We start from the raw sequence: 20,038 nt of genomic DNA, 5'->3' as shown, positions 1-20,038 counted from the left end.
CCCTCCCTTTGGGCCTTCATTCCGAAGAGTTAGAGCCGCCGCGCCGTGGGCGGTACCTTATTGCAAAAGATTCCACCTCTAGCAACCAATCCGGTTTCCTGCCACGCTCATATGATACGAAGGTGAGAGGCGCGTGACTCGAACATGGCGTCGGTGGTGAGAGCGAGACGCGTGATTCCGTGGCGCGTGATTTCTGCCCAGCGCTTAGCCGTGTTGTCTTGCCCAGTGAGTGCGCTTCCTCTGGCCGGGGGTTTCCCAGCTCTATTCCCAAGGGCGAGTTCTCCGATTTTCGCTCACTGCCTCTTTTGCAGTGAATATGTCCTCTTGCATGTGATGCTGTTTGCTGGGTATGCTACCGTAGCATCGTATGAGTTAGGCACTCTTGTTTCTGAGAACTTAATTTAAAAACGCATTTATACCATAATATGTTATCATATCTTTTTTTTTCCTTTACATTTATAGCCTGCCAGAGGTTTGGGGTTCAGGTATCGGAGTCTGTATAAACACCAGGGAATTTTGGATACACATGGGAGGGTGGCCATGCTATCTCTTTGGCACTGCTCCATGGGTCTATAGCTAACTTAATTGCACCTCATTGAGATGTAGTTATCTTTTTTAGTGAAAAAGGTCCTGCCTATATTACTGGCATTAGTAGCATGGGTTTGGGTACTTGCTAGGTACTTGTAGCCTGGCTTGGCTACTGTTGGAAATAGGATGCTGGGCTTCATGGATCCTTGGTCTGACCCAGTATGGCAATTTCTTATGTTGTAAGCAGTTTTCATATCCCCATTTTTGCGAAATCCCCCACAAATGAGTTGGTTTCCATGATTTTGTACTGCATCTCATTAATGTGGAATTTAAATAGATTTTTGTACAGCCCACTTTCGCAAAAAGTGGCTTTCTGTGGAAAAGAGTGCACAACATCAAAATGTTAGTGTTTTTGCATTTTTCTGGACTATTGGTGCTATTTTTCTTGTCAAGCCACCTTTTTGCAAGAAAAACTTCACAGCTTTGTACATTGATCTCTTGAGTATGTTCACTTTTTTTATTAGTTTAGTTTTATTTGAAAAATTGCATAGTTTATTTAAATTTTTCTTATGTTCATACAAGGTTACTTTTTCTGTATTGGGCTATTGCTGTGTTAATTTATTTTGACTTGTGGACTATACATATTTTAAAATAAATAATGCTGTATGGAATGTCTAGGTTTTGTTTAGTTGTCTCACCCTACAGACAAACTTGCTGAAAATGAGGAGCCTGAACATTTTCTGATACCTAGTTATTCCATTGCCCTAGGCTTCTCTTTCTCTGTCATGCCTTCCAGTACCAATTTTGCTAATTTCCCACTAAAACTTGAGCACATGATCCATAAACCTTATTTTCTGTAGGACTAGGTCTTTTTATGTGAGGTCTTTTCAGTATTTCTAGAGAATGTCTGCATGTATTAGCTCCTGAGCATAACCAAGACAGAATGTAGATAGATGTAGATTAAAAACACCCAACTTTACTGTAGTTTTATGGCTAACTGTATGTGGATTGCCCAGTGCACTGTTTACATTCTTCATTTGGTGAAATATTGTTACCATTTGAGTGTTGGAACAGGTTGTTCTGAAGTTGAGATTTAGTTCTCTGGATGAGTTTAACTCCAGGAAAAATCAGACAAATTGAGATGACAAATGCCCTAAGATGGCTCTAATGTGTTATAATATCAATCGCCAAGGCTCTCCTTGCCTTGTCAGTTGTATGAATGTCATTTTGCATTTAAAGTTTCTAAAATACTTACTTTGTCCCTCCCGACGCAGCCTTCGGGCGAAACACGGGGTCCATGTTAGGGGACCCTAAAGAGAACTATTGTATCTGACATTTGAGCAATGGAGTTGCCAAGATAAATAAAAAGAAAAAATTGTTTTTTCATGCAATATTTCTAAGTTTGGCCCTTCAATTTTTTTCTGTATTCTTTTGGCGATTGATATTGATAATTTGGAGTGCTGTAATTTGCTCCGAGTTTTTGTGATTTTGGAATTCTAATGTTATATAAAACATGTGATTACCTCCTTTCTTAGAATAAGTCTAAGCTTGGCTGTTTAGCTGTACCTTCTACTAGATCACACAGCAGACCACCCCCACTGGAAGTCTTCCTTATGAAAGAAAATAATCTATGAAGTGCAACCATATCAATTCCAGAAGATGTGGTGAAGGCATGTCCATTGAGAAGGAGCTCTCTGAATATATAGAATGGGTGGATTAGCTTGTGAGAAGAGGCTGCCTTGTTAATGAACAAACAATAGCAATAATAACTTCTGGGCAAATGGATTATGTGGGTGTCGATGGGAATTTTCAGAAATACCCACATAGATATAAAGTACATGGGTTCTCTTTTCCTTGGGCTTTGCACCAATTTTCTAAGGGAACGTACAAGTTCAAAAATAAAATAGATGCACTGGAGAAGGCTCAGAGAAGAACAACCAAAATAATAAAATTATAGTGAATGGAATGGCTTCCCACTTGAGGAAAGGCTAAAGATGTTAGGGCTGTTTAGCTTGGAGAAGAGACGGCTATGATGGTCTATAAAATCATGAGGGCTAGAACAGGTAAATGTGAATCTGATATTTTTTCTTATGGATAATAGGAGGACTGGGGGGCACTCCATGAAGTTAGCAAGTAGCACATTTAAAACAAATCAAAATTCTTTTTCTCTTAATGCAGAGTTAAGATTTGGAATTTGTTGCCGGAAGATGAGGTTAGGACAGTGTAGCTGGGTTTAAAAAAGGTTTGGTTAAATTCCTGGCGGAGAAGTCCATAAACTTGTTAAGTTGACTTAAGGAATAGCCACTGCTATTACTGGCATCAGTAGCATGGGAAAGTAGTGGAAAGTATTCTAAGCATCAAAATCACAGAACATATAGAAAGACATGGTTTAATGGAACAAAGTCAGCATGGATTTACCCAAGGCAAGTCTTGCCTCACAAATCTGCTTCACTTTTTTGAAGGGGTTAATAAACATGGGGATAAAGGTGAAACTGTAGATGTAGTGTACTTGGATTTTCAGAAAGCGTTTGACAAAGTTCCTCTTGAGAGGCTTCTAGGAAAAGTAAAAAGTCATGGGATAGGTGGCGATGTCCTTTCATGGCTTGCAAACTGGCTAAAAGACGGGAAACAGAGAGTAGGATTAAATGGACAATTTTTTCAGTGGAAGGGAGTAGGCAGTGGAGTGCCTCAGGGATCTGTATTGGGACCCTTATTTTTCAATATATATATAAATGATCTGGAAAGAAATACGTCACGTGAGATAATCAAATTTGCAGATGATACAAAATTGTTCAGAGTAGTTAAATCGCAAGCAGATTGTGATAAATTGCAGGAGGACCTTGTGAGACTGGAAAATTGGGCATCCAAATGGCAGATGAAATTTAATGTGGATAAGTGCAAGGTGATGCATATAGGGAAAAATAACCGATGTTAGTTACACAATGTTAGGATCCATATTAGGTGCTACCACCCAAGAAAGAGATCTAGGCGTCCTAGTGGATTACACATTGAAATTGTCGGCTCAGTGTGCTGCGGCAGTCAAAAAAGCAAACAGAATGTTGGGAATTATTAGAAAAGGAATGGTGAATAAAATGGAAAATGTCATAATGCCTCTGTATCGCTCCATGGTGAGATCGCACCTTGAATACTGTGTACAATTCTGGTCTCCGCATCTCAAAAAAGATATAATTGCGATGGAGAAGGTACAGAGAAGGGCGACCAGAATGATAAAGGGAATGGAACAGCTCCCCTATGAGGAAAGACTAAAGAGGTTAGGACTTTTCAGCTTGGAGAAGAGACTGCTGAGGGGGATATGATAGAGGTGTTTAAAACCATGAAAGGTCTAGAACGGGTAGATGTGAATCTGTGTTTTTTACTCTTTTGGATAATAGAAAGACTAGGGGGCATTCCATGAAATTAGGGAGGAGGAATAGGCATTCCATGAAATTAGGGAGGAGGAATAGCCTAGTGGTTAGAGCAGTGGACTATGAACCAGGAGACCAGGGTTCAAGTCCCGCTGTCACTCCTTGTGACCTTGGGCAAGTCACTTTACCCTACATTGCCTCAGGTACAAAAACTTAGATTGTAAGCCCTCTGGGGATAGAGAAATACCTCCAGTACCTGAATGTAAACCGGTGTGATATCTCAATGGAGATGAATGTCGGTATATAAAAAAAAAATAAAAAAATTAGCAAGTAGCACATTTAAGACTAATCGGAGAAAGTTCTTTTTCACTCAACGCACAATTAAACTCTGGAATTTGTTGCCAGAGGATGTGGTTAGTGCAGTTAGTATACCTGTGTTTAAAAAAGGATTGGATAAGTTCTTGGAGGAGAAGTCCATTACCTGCTATTAATTAAGTTGACTTAGAAAATAGCCACTGCTATTACTAGCAACGGTAACATGGAATAGACTTAGTTTTTGGGTACTTGCCAGGTTTTTATGGCCTGGATTGGCCACTGTTGGAAACAGGATGCTGGGCTTGATGGACCCATGGTCTGACCCAGTATGGCATGTTCCTATGTTCTTAACATACTTTTCCTTTGGCAACGGCCTTAAAAAAAAAAATAAAAAAATACCTACTTTCTCTTCAGGTAACTTTTTCCTTGGAAATATTGCATAAATTTTGAAAATGGAATCTGTGCATTATGTCCCTTTCTCTTCCCTGGGGCAGTCTACATCTTACCTGCCTAAAAGTATGCACATGGTATACTTTTGGGAAGGTAAGGGCTGAGCAATTTTCAGACAACTTGGGGGGAAATGCTTTTTGAAATTTCCCCTCATAGTGAATATTTTTTTAAACCTTCTTTGGGCTTATATATTGGAAAATCAAGCTATAAATTGTTAATAAAATAAGGTAATACTTTTGAGACTCTATCCCAGGTGGAAAAATTAAGAACCACTGATTTTAAGGATACTTGTGTGTATGTATGGAGGTTCTGTCCAGGTAACTTGAGTAATCCACACAAACCCCAAGTGTTATATTTCCTGGCCCTCTCAGGATCAAAATTTTAATCAAGTAAATCGACACTTGGCTAAAATTTTAGCTGCATGAAAAGAGGGTGGGAGGCATTCCAGGAGCATGGCTAAAAGTTATCGTACTGACTGAAGGGGTTTATCCAGGTAAGTCAGGTTGGATAAAGCAGAGTTGCTTACCTATAACAGGTGTTCTCTGAGGACAGCAGGATGCTAGTCCTCACACATGGGGGTGACATCATCAGATGGAGCCCATCCTGGAACTTTGATCTCAAAGATTCTAGAACGTTCAAACATGCCCTACTGAGTATGTGCAGCTGTCGGCAGTCCATGATACAGCGAATACATGGAGAAAGCAACTCCCAGGGGAGGTGGGAGGGTTTTGTGAGGACTAACATCCTGCTGTCCTAGGAGAATACCTGTTTCCTAGCGTGTAGCAGATGGACTCAGGACCAATGGGTATAGTGTACTCCTGATAGCAGTTGGGGGACGGAGTCAGATTTCAATCTGACGTCAGCCTACCTATACCCATGCAGGAAGCTCAGCTAGTCAGTATTTCTCGGTCTCCTTAGCAGTTTGGGACTCTACACACGCACAGCGTTAGAAAATCTTACCTCTACAAGACGAGCCCTGCTCTCCTGCAGTGATACCTAAGGGTCCCTCCCCCGGTTGAAAATTCCTGAGGTGATTTCCGAGATCCCTCAGAAGTAAGACTTGATCCGGAAGTCTGTTCCCAGCGTGGACTTAACACCCTAGGTGGCTGAGAGGCAGTGGGTGCAATACTGAGCATGGCGGTGAAGGGATTCCCCTCTCCTCCTGCAGCCGGAGAGTGCCCGGCACGAGACCTAAGCTCCGAGACAAGGTAAGGTAGAAAACTTTATTTAAGTCTACGGTCTCCGAGGCTCGGTGAGCTGTACGGATCGTCACCTGGCGTCTGTTCCATCGGGTTGAGCAGCCCTGTCCAGGCTAGGCCCCGATCCAGTGCGAGGGTCCTTCCACGTGGAGACCCTTCGAGGAGGGTCGCCATCTTGCCCGCGTGGTCGTCGAAGCCATTTTCCCCCCCTTGGTCGCCATATTGTCCGCACACCTGAGCCGTGTGCAGAGCAGCGAGCCGGGCACACAAACTACTTGTGAGCACAGCAGTGTGCATATCTGTGCCATGCGCACAGCAGCACGAGCATCTCCCTAAGACCTGTATGCACATCTTCCACGTCTTGCACGCACAGCATCTGCGCACCTGGAACACACAAGCCTCCCGGTGCGCACACATACACGCACAAATCGTGGCACCGCTGGCCAAGGGACAAGCCCTCTGCCCAGCCTGCCACCTGAGAGCTGCACAACATGAAGTGGCCTCTGCCCTACGCCTACAGTGCGAAGAGGCTCTGGGGGAACCGAGGCAAGGCCCCCCTCAGCCAGCAGAGGAATCCGGCTCCACCAATGACAGCACACCGGACCTCTCTATCCCCGGCTTGGGTCCTCCTCTGATGGGCTCCTTGGGGAACATTGCTGGATTCAATATGGACCCAGGGATCTTTTCCTGGGTGGAATTCTTCAAAGGGCTGCAAACCTTCGTCCAGGTGCAATCAATGACACAGCCACAGTCTCCGCCAGAAGAGCAAAACCTTCCAGGCCCCTCTCGACCTCCTCGAGACATGCCTCCTCCGGACAAAAGCCTCCCCTTTGGGGACACAGACACCTCTGAGGAAGAGCCGGACATCCTGGAGGAAGGGGAAGTCCCTCCAGGGATGGAAACATACCGAACCATGATGCGTTTCTTTTCCAAAGATGAGCTATCAGATCGCGTGTCTCAGCCTGAAGACGCTGGCCATCCCAGGCACAAGCTCTGCAGCGGAGCCATAGACGAACCCGGTTCTGGTCTGGCTCATTCAGGCCTCATGCCATTTCCCAATGCTGCAGGCCTTACAACAACTGATTGACCTGGAATGGAATGCCCCGGAGGCCAGCTTCAAAGGAGGACGGGCCCTAGAAGCCCTATACCCCCTGGAACTCTCAGCCAAAGAACTCCTGGGGTTCCCCAAAGAGGTCGCCATGGTCTGTGCGATCTCAAAGCGCACCACCATTCCAGACGAAGGAGGAGCTGCACTCAAGGATGCCCAGGACAGACGTCAGGAATCCATTCTTAAACAGTCATTTGATGTCACAGCTATGTCGCTGCAGATTGCTGCCTGCTGCGCCGTGGTGACACATGCCTGCTTGTCGCTGTCTCGGGACGCCACCACGTCCGTCGAAACTTTAGAACCGGCGAAATCTTTCCTCACGGATGCGACCTCCGACCTGGTGCGCACCTCAGCCAGGGGCGTCTCATCCATAGTGGCAGCCAGAAGGCAACTCTGGCTCCGAAGTTGGTCAGCCGATGCGACTTCCAAGATGAAATTCACGAGAGTGCCTTTTAAAGGAGCCCTCCTGTTCAGAAGTGAACTGGAGAAGTTAACCGACAAATGGGGTGAATCCCCAGTACCTCGGTTACCGGAGGACAAGAATAAGAAACAAACACCCCTTTTCCCGAAGATCCAAGAGCAGAGGATACCAGCATTTCAGACCATACAAAAACACATACCAAACACCTCGCCCCACAGGCAGGGGCCAGTCCTTTCAGAACAGACAACAAGAGGGGAGCTGGCTCAGACGCCCTCCACAATGAGAATCAACAGACCCATCCACAGGAAGAAGCCATAGGGGGCAGGCTTGCCCTATTCTACCAAAGATGGCTCGAGATAATGTCGGACAAGTGGGTCCTAACCATCATTCGAGAGGGATATTACCTGGACTTCCACAATATCCCTCCAGACAAATTTGTGAAATCACCGTGCCACGCCCCCTCCAAGAGGAAGGTGGTGGAAACCATACTGACAAAACTACTCGCCCTAAGGGCAATAGCACCAGTGCCCACGCACCAACAAAATACTGGGCACTATTACATCTATTTTATCATCCCCAAGAAAGAGGGAACGTTCTGGCCCATCCTGGACCTCAAGTCCGTCAATCGCTACCTGAGGGTACCACACGTCCGCATGGAAACCCTACGCTTGGTCATAAGGGCAGTACAACTGAGAGAATTTCTGACCTCTCTGGATCTGTCAGAAGCCTATCTCCACATCCCAGTCAATCAAGAACATCCGCGCTTTCTATGCTTCGCGATACTGGAACATCAATACCAGTTCTGGGCGCTACCCTTTGGACTAGTTACTGCCCCTCGGACGTTCACCAAGATCATGGTTGTAGTGGCGGCGACACTGAGGAAAGAAGGAATCCTTGTACATCATATCTGGACGATTGGCTGATCAGGGCAATATCTCCAGAGGAAAGTCACCAGGTGACCACCAGAGTCGAGAATCTACTGCAGAATCTCGGGTGGGTCGTCAACACAACCAAGAGCTGCTTGCAGCCCTCCCAATCACTAGAATACCTGGGAGTCCGGTTCGATACCAAACAAGATCGTTCTTCCCCTTACAAGGAGAAGGAAACTGGACCAGTTGCGAAACCTGTTGACCTGTTTTTGCCCCAGGGTATGGGACTACCTCCAAGTCCTCAGCCTCATGACATCAACACTAGAAGTCGTCCCATGGGCAAGGGCCCACATGAGACCACTACAACGTTCCCTACTGTCGTGATGGAACCCGATGTCCCAGAACTATTCCATTCACCTCCAGCTACCGGCAGAGGTGCGGACCCAGCTCCAATGGTGGCTACAAGAAGACCATCTGAGCAAGGGAGTAAGGCTATCCCCACCAACCTGGGTCTTGCTCACCACGGATGCAAGCCTACGAGGGTGGGGAGCCCACTGCCAGGAGCTGACTGCCCAGGGGCAATGGGACAAGGAAGAGACTGGATGGAACTTCAATAGACTGGAAGCCTGGGCAGTCAGACTAGCCTGCCTTCAATTCAGTCACAGACTCCAGGGTGAATCGGTCCGAGTAATGTCTGACAATGCCACAACAGTTGGCTACATCAACCACCAGGGAGGAACCAAAAGCCAACAGGTGTCCCTGGAAATAAACCCCCTAATGGCATGGGTGGAAACAAACCTACAAGGGATCTCAGCCGCCTACATAGCAGGAAAAGACAACGTCACTGCGGATTATCTCAGCAGAGAGAGTCTAGACCCAGGGGAATGGATGCTGTTGACCACAGCTTTCCAGTTGTTAGTAAACCGCTGGGGAACACCAGCCATGGACCTTCTAGCAACCTGGTCCAATGCCCAGGTTCCCAAGTTCTTCAGCCGCAGTCGAGAACTACAATCCCCAGGAATCGATGCCCTCGTCCAGACCTCGCCATAGGAGGACATGCTGTACGCTTTTCCCCCATGGCCACTACTGGGCGGGATCATCTGCAAGATAGAACACCACAGGGGGCTAGTACTTCTAGTGGCCCTGGACTGGCGAAGAAGGCCATGGTATGCAGACATGCAAAGACGTCTGGTGGGGAACCCTCTGTCTACCCCCACACAGGGACCTGCACCAGCAAGGACCGATCATCCACGTAGACCCAACTCTATTCTCTTAGTCTGGCCACTGAGAGGACTCTCCTGAAGAAGAGCATCCGCTCGGGTGCAGTGATTGACACCTTGCTCCGAGCACGCAAGTTTTCCACGTCCCTAACGTACATACGAATATGGAGAATATTTGAAGCCTGGTGCAAGGACCGCGACATCCTTCCGCGGGCAGTCAAAATCCCCATGATCCTGGAATGTCTGCAGGACAGCTTGAAGAAGGGGTTGTCTTTCAACTCCATCAAGGTTCAGGTGGCCGCACTGGCCTGCTTCAGAGCCAAAGTGGACGGCATCAGTCTGTTGTCCCATCCAGACGTTTCCTGAGAGGGGTCAAGCAAATCTGACCATCATTAAAGTGGCCAGTGCCCCTATGGAATCTCAATCTAGTACTAGACTTCCTGGCGGGAGCTTCCTTCAGACCTACACGCGGTCTGTCACTATGGCTCCAGACCTTGAAGACTGCATGCCTAGTGGCAATATGTTCAGCCCGTCGCATCTCCGAACTTCAAACGTTATCCTGTCTGGAACTGTTCCTTATATTAACACCTGGATTCATACAGCTCCGCATTGTCCCCTCCTTCCTTCCAAAGGTGGTTTCTCATTTCCATCTAAACCAAACCTTCTCGCTACCATCGCCAGATGACCATAAGGTCTCGGAAGACTCACACCTTCTATGCCATCTTAACGTTGGCAGACTCCTAGTCAGATACCTGGAAAGATCTGAATCCGTACAAAAGACTGACCATCTATTCGTCCTTCACATCGGGAAGAAACCAGGGGAAGCGGCCTCGCGGGCAACCATAGCCTGCTGGGACAAAGAAGTAATCAAGGCGGCCTACATAGAGGCAGGAAAGCCTCCACCTCTACAAGTCAAGGCCCATTCCACAAGGGCCCAGGCAGTATCCTGGGCAGAAACTAAAATGCTGTCACCCGTCGAAATCTTTTGGGCGGCAACGTGGTCTTCCATTCACACCTTCTTGATGTTCTACCGCCTGGATGTTCAGGCCCGGGAGGACACAGCATTTGCAAGGGCAGTACTAAGTGGGCCACGGGCAGCCTCCCATCCAGTTTGGGAGTAGCTTTTGTACATCCCATTGGTCCTGAGTCCTTCTGCTACACGCTAGGAAATGGAGAAATTATTTACCTGATAATTTCGTTTTCCTTAGTGTAGACAGATGGACTCAGCATCCTGCCCAAGGTTGCCCCAAAGTTCGGAAACCTCGGATGACAATCCCCGAGAGCACGACAAGCACAGGTAAGCCAGGTTTTACCTCTAGTTAAGACACCCATAGTTGCCGGGTTTCGGCATTTATCAGTTGAGTGCACTGGTGGTCTCCAGTTGGAAATTAGTTCAACCAGTTCAAGTTAATTAAGTTAGCCAAATTAATCAAGTTATTAAAACACACATATATCCACAATTGCTTTTCAAAGAGAATATTGAAGAACATAAGAAATTGCCATGCTGGGTCAGACCAAGGGTCCATCAAGCCCAGCATCCTGTTTCCAACAGAGGCCAAAACCAGGCCACAAGAACCTGGCAATTACCCAAACACTAAGAAGATCCCATGCTACTGTTGCAATTAATAGCAGTGGCTATTCCCTAAGTAAAATTGATTAATAGCCATTAATGGACTTCTCCTCCAAGAACTTATCCAAACCTTTTTTGAACCCAGCTACACTAACTGCACTAACCACATCATCTGGCAACAAATTCCAGAGCTTTATTGTGCATTGAGTGAAAAGAATTTTCTCCAATTAGTCTTAAAAGAACAGAGCTTCCTGCATGGGTATATGTAGGCTGACGTCAGATTGAAATCTGACTTAGTCTCCCAACTGCTATCAGGAGTACACTATACCCATTGGTCTACATTAAGGAAAACAAAACTATCAGGTAAGTAATTTCTCCATTACAGGTAAGCAGCTCTGCTTTCTCAGAGGTCAAGCAGGATAGTAGTCCTCACACACGGGTGATTCCCAAGCTATAAGCTGTCCAAGCAGGACAAAGCGGGAAATTGCACAGTGCTGAAAGCACCACCTCTTTTACCTGTGAGGCAGTTGACCCACGAAGAGGTCTTGGTGGGAAAAGAGTTGAGTTCTACAAAGAGAAAACTATAGAAAAGACTGAGACACAAAACCCTGATTCATAGCAGAGGTGCCTAAGGCAGGGGAGTGATGCGAGCGCCAGCAAGAAACATACTTTGCAACATGGAAAATATTACAAGCAGGGTTTCAGATCAATAAACCCTAACAACAGTAGGTGTAGAATGACAGTAGGTCTAGAGAAGGACTCTTGGAAGAAGACCGCATATTTTCCTTTGGTGTCAAGTCAACTGAAAAACCAAGAGTGCTCCAGAAATAAACTATGGTCCACTGGCATCTGAAGGACAAAATGCTTTTGCAGTAGTGTGCTCCATGTTTGCTGAGATTCACAAGGGGCAGAAAAACCCAAGCAATGCTTGGAAGAAGATTCACTAACATTGGCAGGGTCTATGACAGATCTTACTTGTCAAAGTTCCAAACATAGCTGACCATGCAGGACACAGTCAAGTATCAGGGGAGGAAAGGCAATCCCTAAAATGGGATCACTAGTTGAAACCCCCGCGCACAGAGTTAAGCTAGGCTTGAAGCTTACCCACACTGTACCCTGTCAAGGGCAAGCCTATCCATCCTGTCTACAGGATAGTTCAGGTGAGCAGGAAGGTATCCAGTGAAGTGTGAAAAACTAAAGGCAGTACTGGCCAGAACTTGGCGAAAAAACAGAGAAAAGGTGATGTATCATTCTTTGCCAGTATACACTAAGATATACCACAGATGCCTTGGCTTTCCTTCCCTTCCCCTCCCCTCAACATTCCAACTGGAAGTTGGAAGGAGCGAAGAACACAAGAAGGCAGACTGCTTCCGCTAGGCTGTATATCTCAATCCCATTCACTGCTGATTCAAGTAGGGAGTTACCCTCCCCTGCCCCCCTCCCCCAGGGAAGAAAGCCAAAAACACTCCTCCAAGAGACAGGAAGCAGGGATGCTGCAAGTGCAAACCCCTGTAGAACAGGATTTCTTCACTGACCTGGAAACCTTAAGGGGTACCATGACAGTGTTAGTGCGATCTCTGAACAAACTGCCCACCAACCTGGCATAGGTATCAATACCTCAATCATAATTACATATACTTCCCCCCCCCCCCCCCCCCCCCCCCAAGGAAGCACGTGGACCAGTAAATGGAACAACTGTTGCATGAACCAGGACTCTCCTATTCCGCAGACAGCGTTATCCCTAAAATGGGGAAGTATAGCTTACAAGCCACCGCAACCAAAGAGTAGCACCTCTGTTGTGGATTCATTTGTCCCCCCCCCCCCCCCAACTCCCTCAGCCATAGATATGGCAAGAGGGAGTTGGGGGGGGACAAATGAACCCAATTAAATGGATTAGAACCCTTCTAACAGAGGGTCCTACAGGCGAGAATGACTGACTGGAAATGGTGGTCATGCATGAAAATGCACATTGAGCTCAGCAGGTATCAAAGGTTTCTTAATCTTCACCGGGGAGCTGCCCCGAAGATGAGACCCCAAGTACGAAGGGGAGACCGACTCTGGAATAGTTCCCTGGCGAAATAGACCTGCTGTGCCTTAGTATGATCTAAGAAGAGCACTACTGCTTGACCTGCTCTTGAATCCCCAAGGGAACAGAGAGCAACTGCCAGTTAGAAACAGCAAAATCCCTTCTCCGGGAAACAGAACGAGGGCCACCCATTATAGGGGTGGACAACCAGGTGTCTGGGGGGAACCCATAAGGCTACCTATGGAAACCCAGTTGTATTGCCCCTTCCTGAAGAGACAGAAAAGCAATGGTAATTGGGGCCTCCCGATCCTGATAAACCTTTCAACTCTCCAGGTGAGAGTTGGGTTACAGTCACTGACTGCTGAGGTTCATAAGCGATCAAGTCTGCCACTTACAGCCACCCTTAGACGGGGTAGGCCACCATGGTAATCAACGGAGGGACCCCAGAAAAAACAGTCTGACCACTGCTGTGCTCCACTGATGCACTAACTCCTAATGGATTCAATAGGAACAGTATAACAATGGCATCCCCAGTACCACTGGTGCTCTGATGGTGAGGTGCTGGGTGGTGTTCAATGGCATCACCCCCATGGTACCCCCAGTACCTGATAATGCTCCAAGAGGCTAAGCACAGCCCTTGAAATGGCTTTGTGAATGGCTCACCACCCTTTCTGTCACATAAAGTTAGCAGTGAAGTCCATGGTACTCTTTTTAGTAGTATCCTGTGGCTTCTGACTGTGTCCACTGGTACCCACTTAGGTGACAGTACATGTGGGGCACCATCGATGGATCGTATCAATGGCACCAAATGATGCTGTGCCCAGGGCTTCGGAGCTTGACCAGTTGAACAGTTCAACTGTACACTGCACCATCGATGGCACCCCAGGCATCTACGGTCATCGATGGCACTGATGGAGACCTTGGTGCCTGAAGATGTCAAGGGACTGGTACCCAAAGGAACCAATGACTTCCAGCGCCATCAACTGTTCCTCTCAGCTCACCTATATTCCTGAAGGCATCGATGCTGTGAGCTCGATGGCATCCCTCGCCAATGGCCAAGGCTGATGATAGCCACAACAAGAACCCTAGTGCTCATTAGCACCAATGGTGCACGAAGCCAGGTGGGGCCTCAGATGCCCGACGTTCCCAGCGGAGGGACAGCACGATGCACCCTGATTCTCTGTCTGGACACCACAAAGGAGCCTCGAGGGCACCAGACCACAGTGCATCTTGGATGCCTCAGTGCTCCAGGGTGCCGGGCTCCATCTGATGATGTCACCATGTCTGAGGACCTCCATGCTGCTGTCCTCAGATAAACACCCCACCATAGGCAAAAACCATTTCTCACATTAATGATATAATAATATACCTGGACTTGACCAACATTACTCAAATAATGATTTTATTTATGAAATTGTAACCGAACTTTATTGGCACCTGTTAGAATGTACGATATCCTACATTTACTTACCTTAGTCTATGTGCCTATTTGTAAACCGTTGCGATGGTATATAACTTAGCGACGGTATAGAAAAGTTTTTAAATATATAAATAGGTATCTATGTAAATATGGTAAAGGCTGGGCCAATATTACTTTAGTACATACTGGTGGAATTCCTAAACTGGGTCAATATTTATGTGATAAGGGTCCTTGGAGAAATTACTGTCCTAAAGATACCTGGGTACCTTTAGTCACATGTTTTAGCGGATCACTTACCTGGCTGAGTTTTGCTGACTATCTTGTTAGTTACCTGGGTAACTTTTCCTGCACCCAATTGGTAAGCTCTATTTTTTGTTCTTTTGCTTTAAAGAATGATCCATCAACCACTGGTTCATTTCCAAACAAGGTTAAAATAGTTGAAGTTGGCCCTCGGGATGGATTGCAAAATGAAAAGGTAAAACTAAAAAGTATTAGTTTTGTACAGAATTGTTTTTATTTAATAAAAGCCATTTTTAGAGTATGCTCATAAGCATTTGATTCTGTTTCGCAAAGTCTTATATAAAAATGTTTATCTTCTGCACAATAGAACACCATTGTTCAAGGCGGAATACAAAATAAAATCATAAAAATGTAAAATACTGTTTTGTTTTATGTATTGTATATAATATAGCACAAAACAAGCCATTGCTATTTTTTAAAAAATTCTTACCTCTCTTAGTGAGAAGTCAGCATATCCTATGAGTCATTGCTGATGCATCTCCGTTTTTTTTAAATGTCTTTGTGTATTACATTGTTGGAAAAAACACACGTGAATGACTTCCCTAGGAAAGTCTACTCTTTATTACTTGATTGACTTCAGTGTAGTTGCTATAATATTACTCCTGGGGGAATTCTGCGCACAAAAACTGAAAATTCTGAAAACTTTATATTGGTCAAAATAACACAATTTACATGACAGTCTTTAAGTAATCAAATAGAGAACTGATCTCTTATAGCACTAAAAATAAGGCAGGGATAGCGGGTCAACAAAGCAGCAAACATAAACGCTAGTGTCCCAAAGGTTTAGAATATTATATAAACGTGAAATCACAGCATCATATAGAATGTATCTAAAGGAAGACCTCATACAAGGCATACATTGATCAGTGCTGATTAGCATCAAAGTACACCGCCAATATAATCATGGGTCTGTGATGTGCTGATCAACTTTTTTTTCTTTTTTTTAGCTCAAGTGAGTGTGTGGTCCATTTTAGACCCGTATTTCATTATGCATAATAGCACTTAACTTAATGAAGTCGAGGAACGCCAAGAACATGGTCGCGAGGTCGTATCCAAAACCAAGCCCGACACGGACCGCGTTTCGGCTTTACAAGCCTTCTTCAAGGGCTGGAAAACTCTGTGGATGTAAAAATTATTTGTAACATCATTTATAAAAAATCACCAACATTAAATCCTTACAAAGCGTAGGTACTAACGTGACAGTGCGGTAGTGGCATACTACAGCTAGTAATGTTTCTCCTCTACCGGAGGGGCCGCATTTGCGCGCTTTTTCAAGATATGCAGACCAATGGGACAGAAGGTCCACCCAGGAAATGACGTCAGCCGTTGTTAAGAGACACAGAAATGGGTAGGTCATAGCAACGAATACCATTCAATGGCTGCGTTAAGACCATCTGGGTGCATGCAATTCAGATGGAAAATCCAGCGTTGTTCACAGAAGTTGAGAAGCTTTTGAAAATCACCCCCTCTCTTCGTCAATAGTATCCGATCAATGACACGCCACCTAAGGTCGCCAAAAAGATGATGCATATCAAGACAATGTTGAACGATAGGGGCATTTACTTTGCCTGTATTCAGACAACTACGGTGCTCAATCAGTCTCGTGCGGATAGGGCGCTTTGTTCTCCCCACATAGAATTTAGAGCAGGGGCACACAATGAGGTATATGACGTAAGATGTAGTACAGTCTGAATGAAAACGAGATGTGTGAACCAGCCCAGCATTATCAGTCCACGTAATGCCATCCAAAGATTGAGCACATTGATCGTTCAACATTGTCTTGATATGCATCATCTTTTTGGCGACCTTAGGTGGCGTGTCATTGATCGGATACTATTGACGAAGAGAGGGGGTGATTTTCAAAAGCTTCTCAACTTCTGTGAACAACGCTGGATTTTCCATCTGAATTGCATGCACCCAGATGGTCTTAACGCAGCCATTGAATGGTATTCGTTGCTATGACCTACCCATTTCTGTGTCTCTTAACAACGGCTGACGTCATTTCCTGGGTGGACCTTCTGTCCCATTGGTCTGCATATCTTGAAAAAGCGCGCGAATGCGGCCCCTCCGGTAGAGGAGAAACATTACTAGCTGTAGTATGCCACTACCGCACTGTCACGTTAGTACCTACGCTTTGTAAGGATTTAATGTTGGTGATTTTTTATAAATGATGTTACAAATAATTTTTACATCCACAGAGTTTTCCAGCCCTTGAAGAAGGCTTGTAAAGCCGAAACGCGGTCCGTGTCGGGCTTGGTTTTGGATACGACCTCGCGACCATGTTCTTGGCGTTCCTCGACTTCATTAAGTTAAGTGCTATTATGCATAATGAAATACGGGTCTAAAATGGACCACACACTCACTTGAGCTAAAAAAAAGAAAAAAAAGTTGATCAGCACATCACAGACCCATGATTATATTGGCGGTGTACTTTGATGCTAATCAGCACTGATCAATGTATGCCTTGTATGAGGTCTTCCTTTAGATACATTCTATATGATGCTGTGATTTCACGTTTATATAATATTCTAAACCTTTGGGACACATGAGTCTTTAAGTAATTACATTTTAAATTATTTCAGAAAAAAGTTATTACTTAAAGTTGCAGAATTTCCCTAGAACTTCACTGTGTCCCTTCCACATACACACACCCTCATACAGGCTCCCTCTCTAACACACACACACACACGGTCCCTCTCTTTCACACGTGCATCCTCACACAGGCTACCTATGTCTCTCATGCACCCCTTCACACAGGCTCTGTTTCACACATACACTATCCCTTCACACAGGCCAGCGCAGTCACATACACACGATCCCTTTTTCATACACATGAGTTCCCAATCTCTCTCACACACACACACACACACACACACGGTCCCTCTCTCTTTCACACATACATCCTCACGCCCCCTTCACACAGGCTCTGTTTCACACATACACTATCCCTTCACACAGGCCAGCGCCGTCACATACACACGATCCCTTTTTCATACACATGAGCTCCCAATCTCTCACACACACACTCCTTCACAATCTCTTCATATAGGCTCCCTCTCGCTGAAACCCACACTCAAACATCCCCCTCTTACCAACCAAGCTGTCTCTCACCCTCCTCCACACCCCCTCTCCTCTCTCTCACAGGCAGGCCGTGGGACGCACTCCGTTCACAGTGAAGATGAAGGCCTGGTGTGCCGTTAGCAGCGAAAATCGGCACGCCGGGCCTTCATCTTCGCCACAAACTGAGCGCGTCCCACAGCACATGGGGGGCCTTCTCTTTTCGCTCCATTTGCAGCAAAAAGGGAAGGCCCCCATGTGCCAGGCCTTCATCTTCGCCGTGAACGGAGCGTGTGCCGCGGGGCGTGCTCTGTTCGCAGCATGCTGGGGTCTTCTATTTTCTGCACAGAATTTGGCAATTCTGTGCAAATTCTGCGTTCCGCAGTAGCGCAGAATTCCCCTAGGAGTAATAATATACACAATATCCTTCAGGAACCAGCATTTGGGATTCACCAATGATACACACACCACCAAAATCACTGTACATAAGCTTAATCCACCTTGCTGGGACTACTCATGGAATTTGAATTAAGAATTGCATTAAATTCTCTGTATATTGCCCCCAACAACTCTTTGTATAAACCTTGACGTTGCCAATGCTTGGTATGTTCCTCCAATAACTTAGGATATAGAGCATAAGCTGTTACGAACGTCCTCTAATTTTGGGCTATTTTGTACCATACATAAATTTATTGTAGGTGAACAATTACTATATTACTGCTATATCTATCTATTCCCCCGGCGTACCTCACATCTGGCTGGGAGGACCTACTAAAATCAGGACTTCCCCTCAGGCGTCTCGCGCCTAAGGAGCGTGACAAAGGGGCCTAACCCCCCCCCCCCAGCTGCTCATAAGACCACAGTCCCTCCTTTTGCTTCTACCCACAACACAGCCCCTTCCATCCACGGCATATCCTACCTGTTCCTCCACAGGGAATATAACTCCACTGCCCTCCCCCACCAACACACATCCACCCCTCCCTCAACACTAAGCACTACACGCACCCACGCCCATAAACCACTAACTACGATTACCACCTACACACCAACGACCAAGACACCTCACAATCATCCCCCTAAACCAAAACGCACACAACACTATCCATTCTATCTCTCGTCCTGATTAATGCCTAATCTTTCTCCAAAAAAATCCCCATTCTACATGATCTCCTAATGGACAACTGACCTGACGTCCTCTGCATAACAGAATCCTGGCTCAAAAAATCTGACACAGCAATTATCAACCAGCTACCCCACTCAGCCTATCATATCTTCTCCCTACCAAGACCTAAAAAAAAAAGAGGGGGATTAATTTTCCTTGCCTCAAAGAAGTTCAAATTCACACAACACCCCATCAATCAACCTCCACCTCTGGAGATAGACCCCTTCAAATCATGCTGGTCTACACTCCCCCCAAATGCCTGGACCAACACACATCCACCCTAATTGAAATCATCCCATCCCACATAAGAACATAAGAAGAAGAACATAAGAAAATGCCATACTGGGTCAGACCAAGGGTCCATCAAGCCCAGCATCCTGTTTCCAACAGTGGCCAATCCAGGCCATAAGAGCCTGGCAAGTACCCAAAAACTAAGTCTATTCCATGTAACCATTGCTAATGGCAGTGGCTATTCTCTAAGTGAACTTAATAGCAGGTAATGGACTTCTCCTCCAAGAACTTATCCAATCCTTTTTTAAACCCAGCTATACTAACTGCACTAACCACATCCTCTGGCAACAAATTCCAGAGTTTAATTGTGCATTGAGTAAAAAAGAACTTTCTCCGATTAGTTTTAAATGTGCCCCATGCTAACTTCATGGAGTGCCCCCTAGTCTTTCTACTATCCGAAAGAGTAAATAACCGATTCACATCTACCCGTTCTAGACCTCTCATGATTTTAAACACCTCTATCATATCCCCCCTCAGTCGTCTCTTCTCCAAGCTGAAAAGTCCTAACCTCTTTAGTCTTTCCTCATAGGGGAGTTGTTCCATTCCCCTTATCATTTTGGTAGCCCTTCTCTGTACCTTCTCCATCGCAATTATATCTTTTTTGAGATGCGGCGACCAGAATTGTACACAGTATTCAAGGTGCGGTCTCACCATGGAGCGATACAGAGGCATTATGACATTTTCCGTTTTATTAACCATTCCCTTCCTAATAATTCCTAACATTCTGTTTGCTTTTT

The 20,038-nt window shown here is 45.7% G+C and overlaps 1 protein-coding gene across 5 annotated transcripts in view; it reads left to right on the top strand.

Moving 5' to 3' along the window:
* The first annotated feature begins 8 nt into the window (after positions 1-8).
* The window catches only part of HMGCL (3-hydroxy-3-methylglutaryl-CoA lyase), a 101,019-nt gene continuing 80,989 nt past the window's right edge, over positions 9-20,038 (top strand). For 2 of the 5 annotated variants that reach the window (XR_003852036.1, XM_029571980.1), the window contains exons 1-2: positions 127-225; positions 14,883-14,966. Coding sequence is in view for 2 of the 5 variants with exons in the window: in XM_029571980.1 (XP_029427840.1) it covers positions 145-225; positions 14,883-14,966 (165 nt within the window). In the remaining 3 variants the exon portion in view is untranslated. The other 3 variants (XM_029571983.1, XM_029571982.1, XM_029571981.1) reach the window with 3 other exon arrangements.

Source organism: Rhinatrema bivittatum, chromosome 11 (assembly GCF_901001135.1).
Source record: "Rhinatrema bivittatum chromosome 11, aRhiBiv1.1, whole genome shotgun sequence".
Lineage (NCBI taxonomy): Eukaryota > Metazoa > Chordata > Amphibia > Gymnophiona > Rhinatrematidae > Rhinatrema > Rhinatrema bivittatum.
This window is presented reverse-complemented; position numbering and strand designations above follow the sequence as displayed.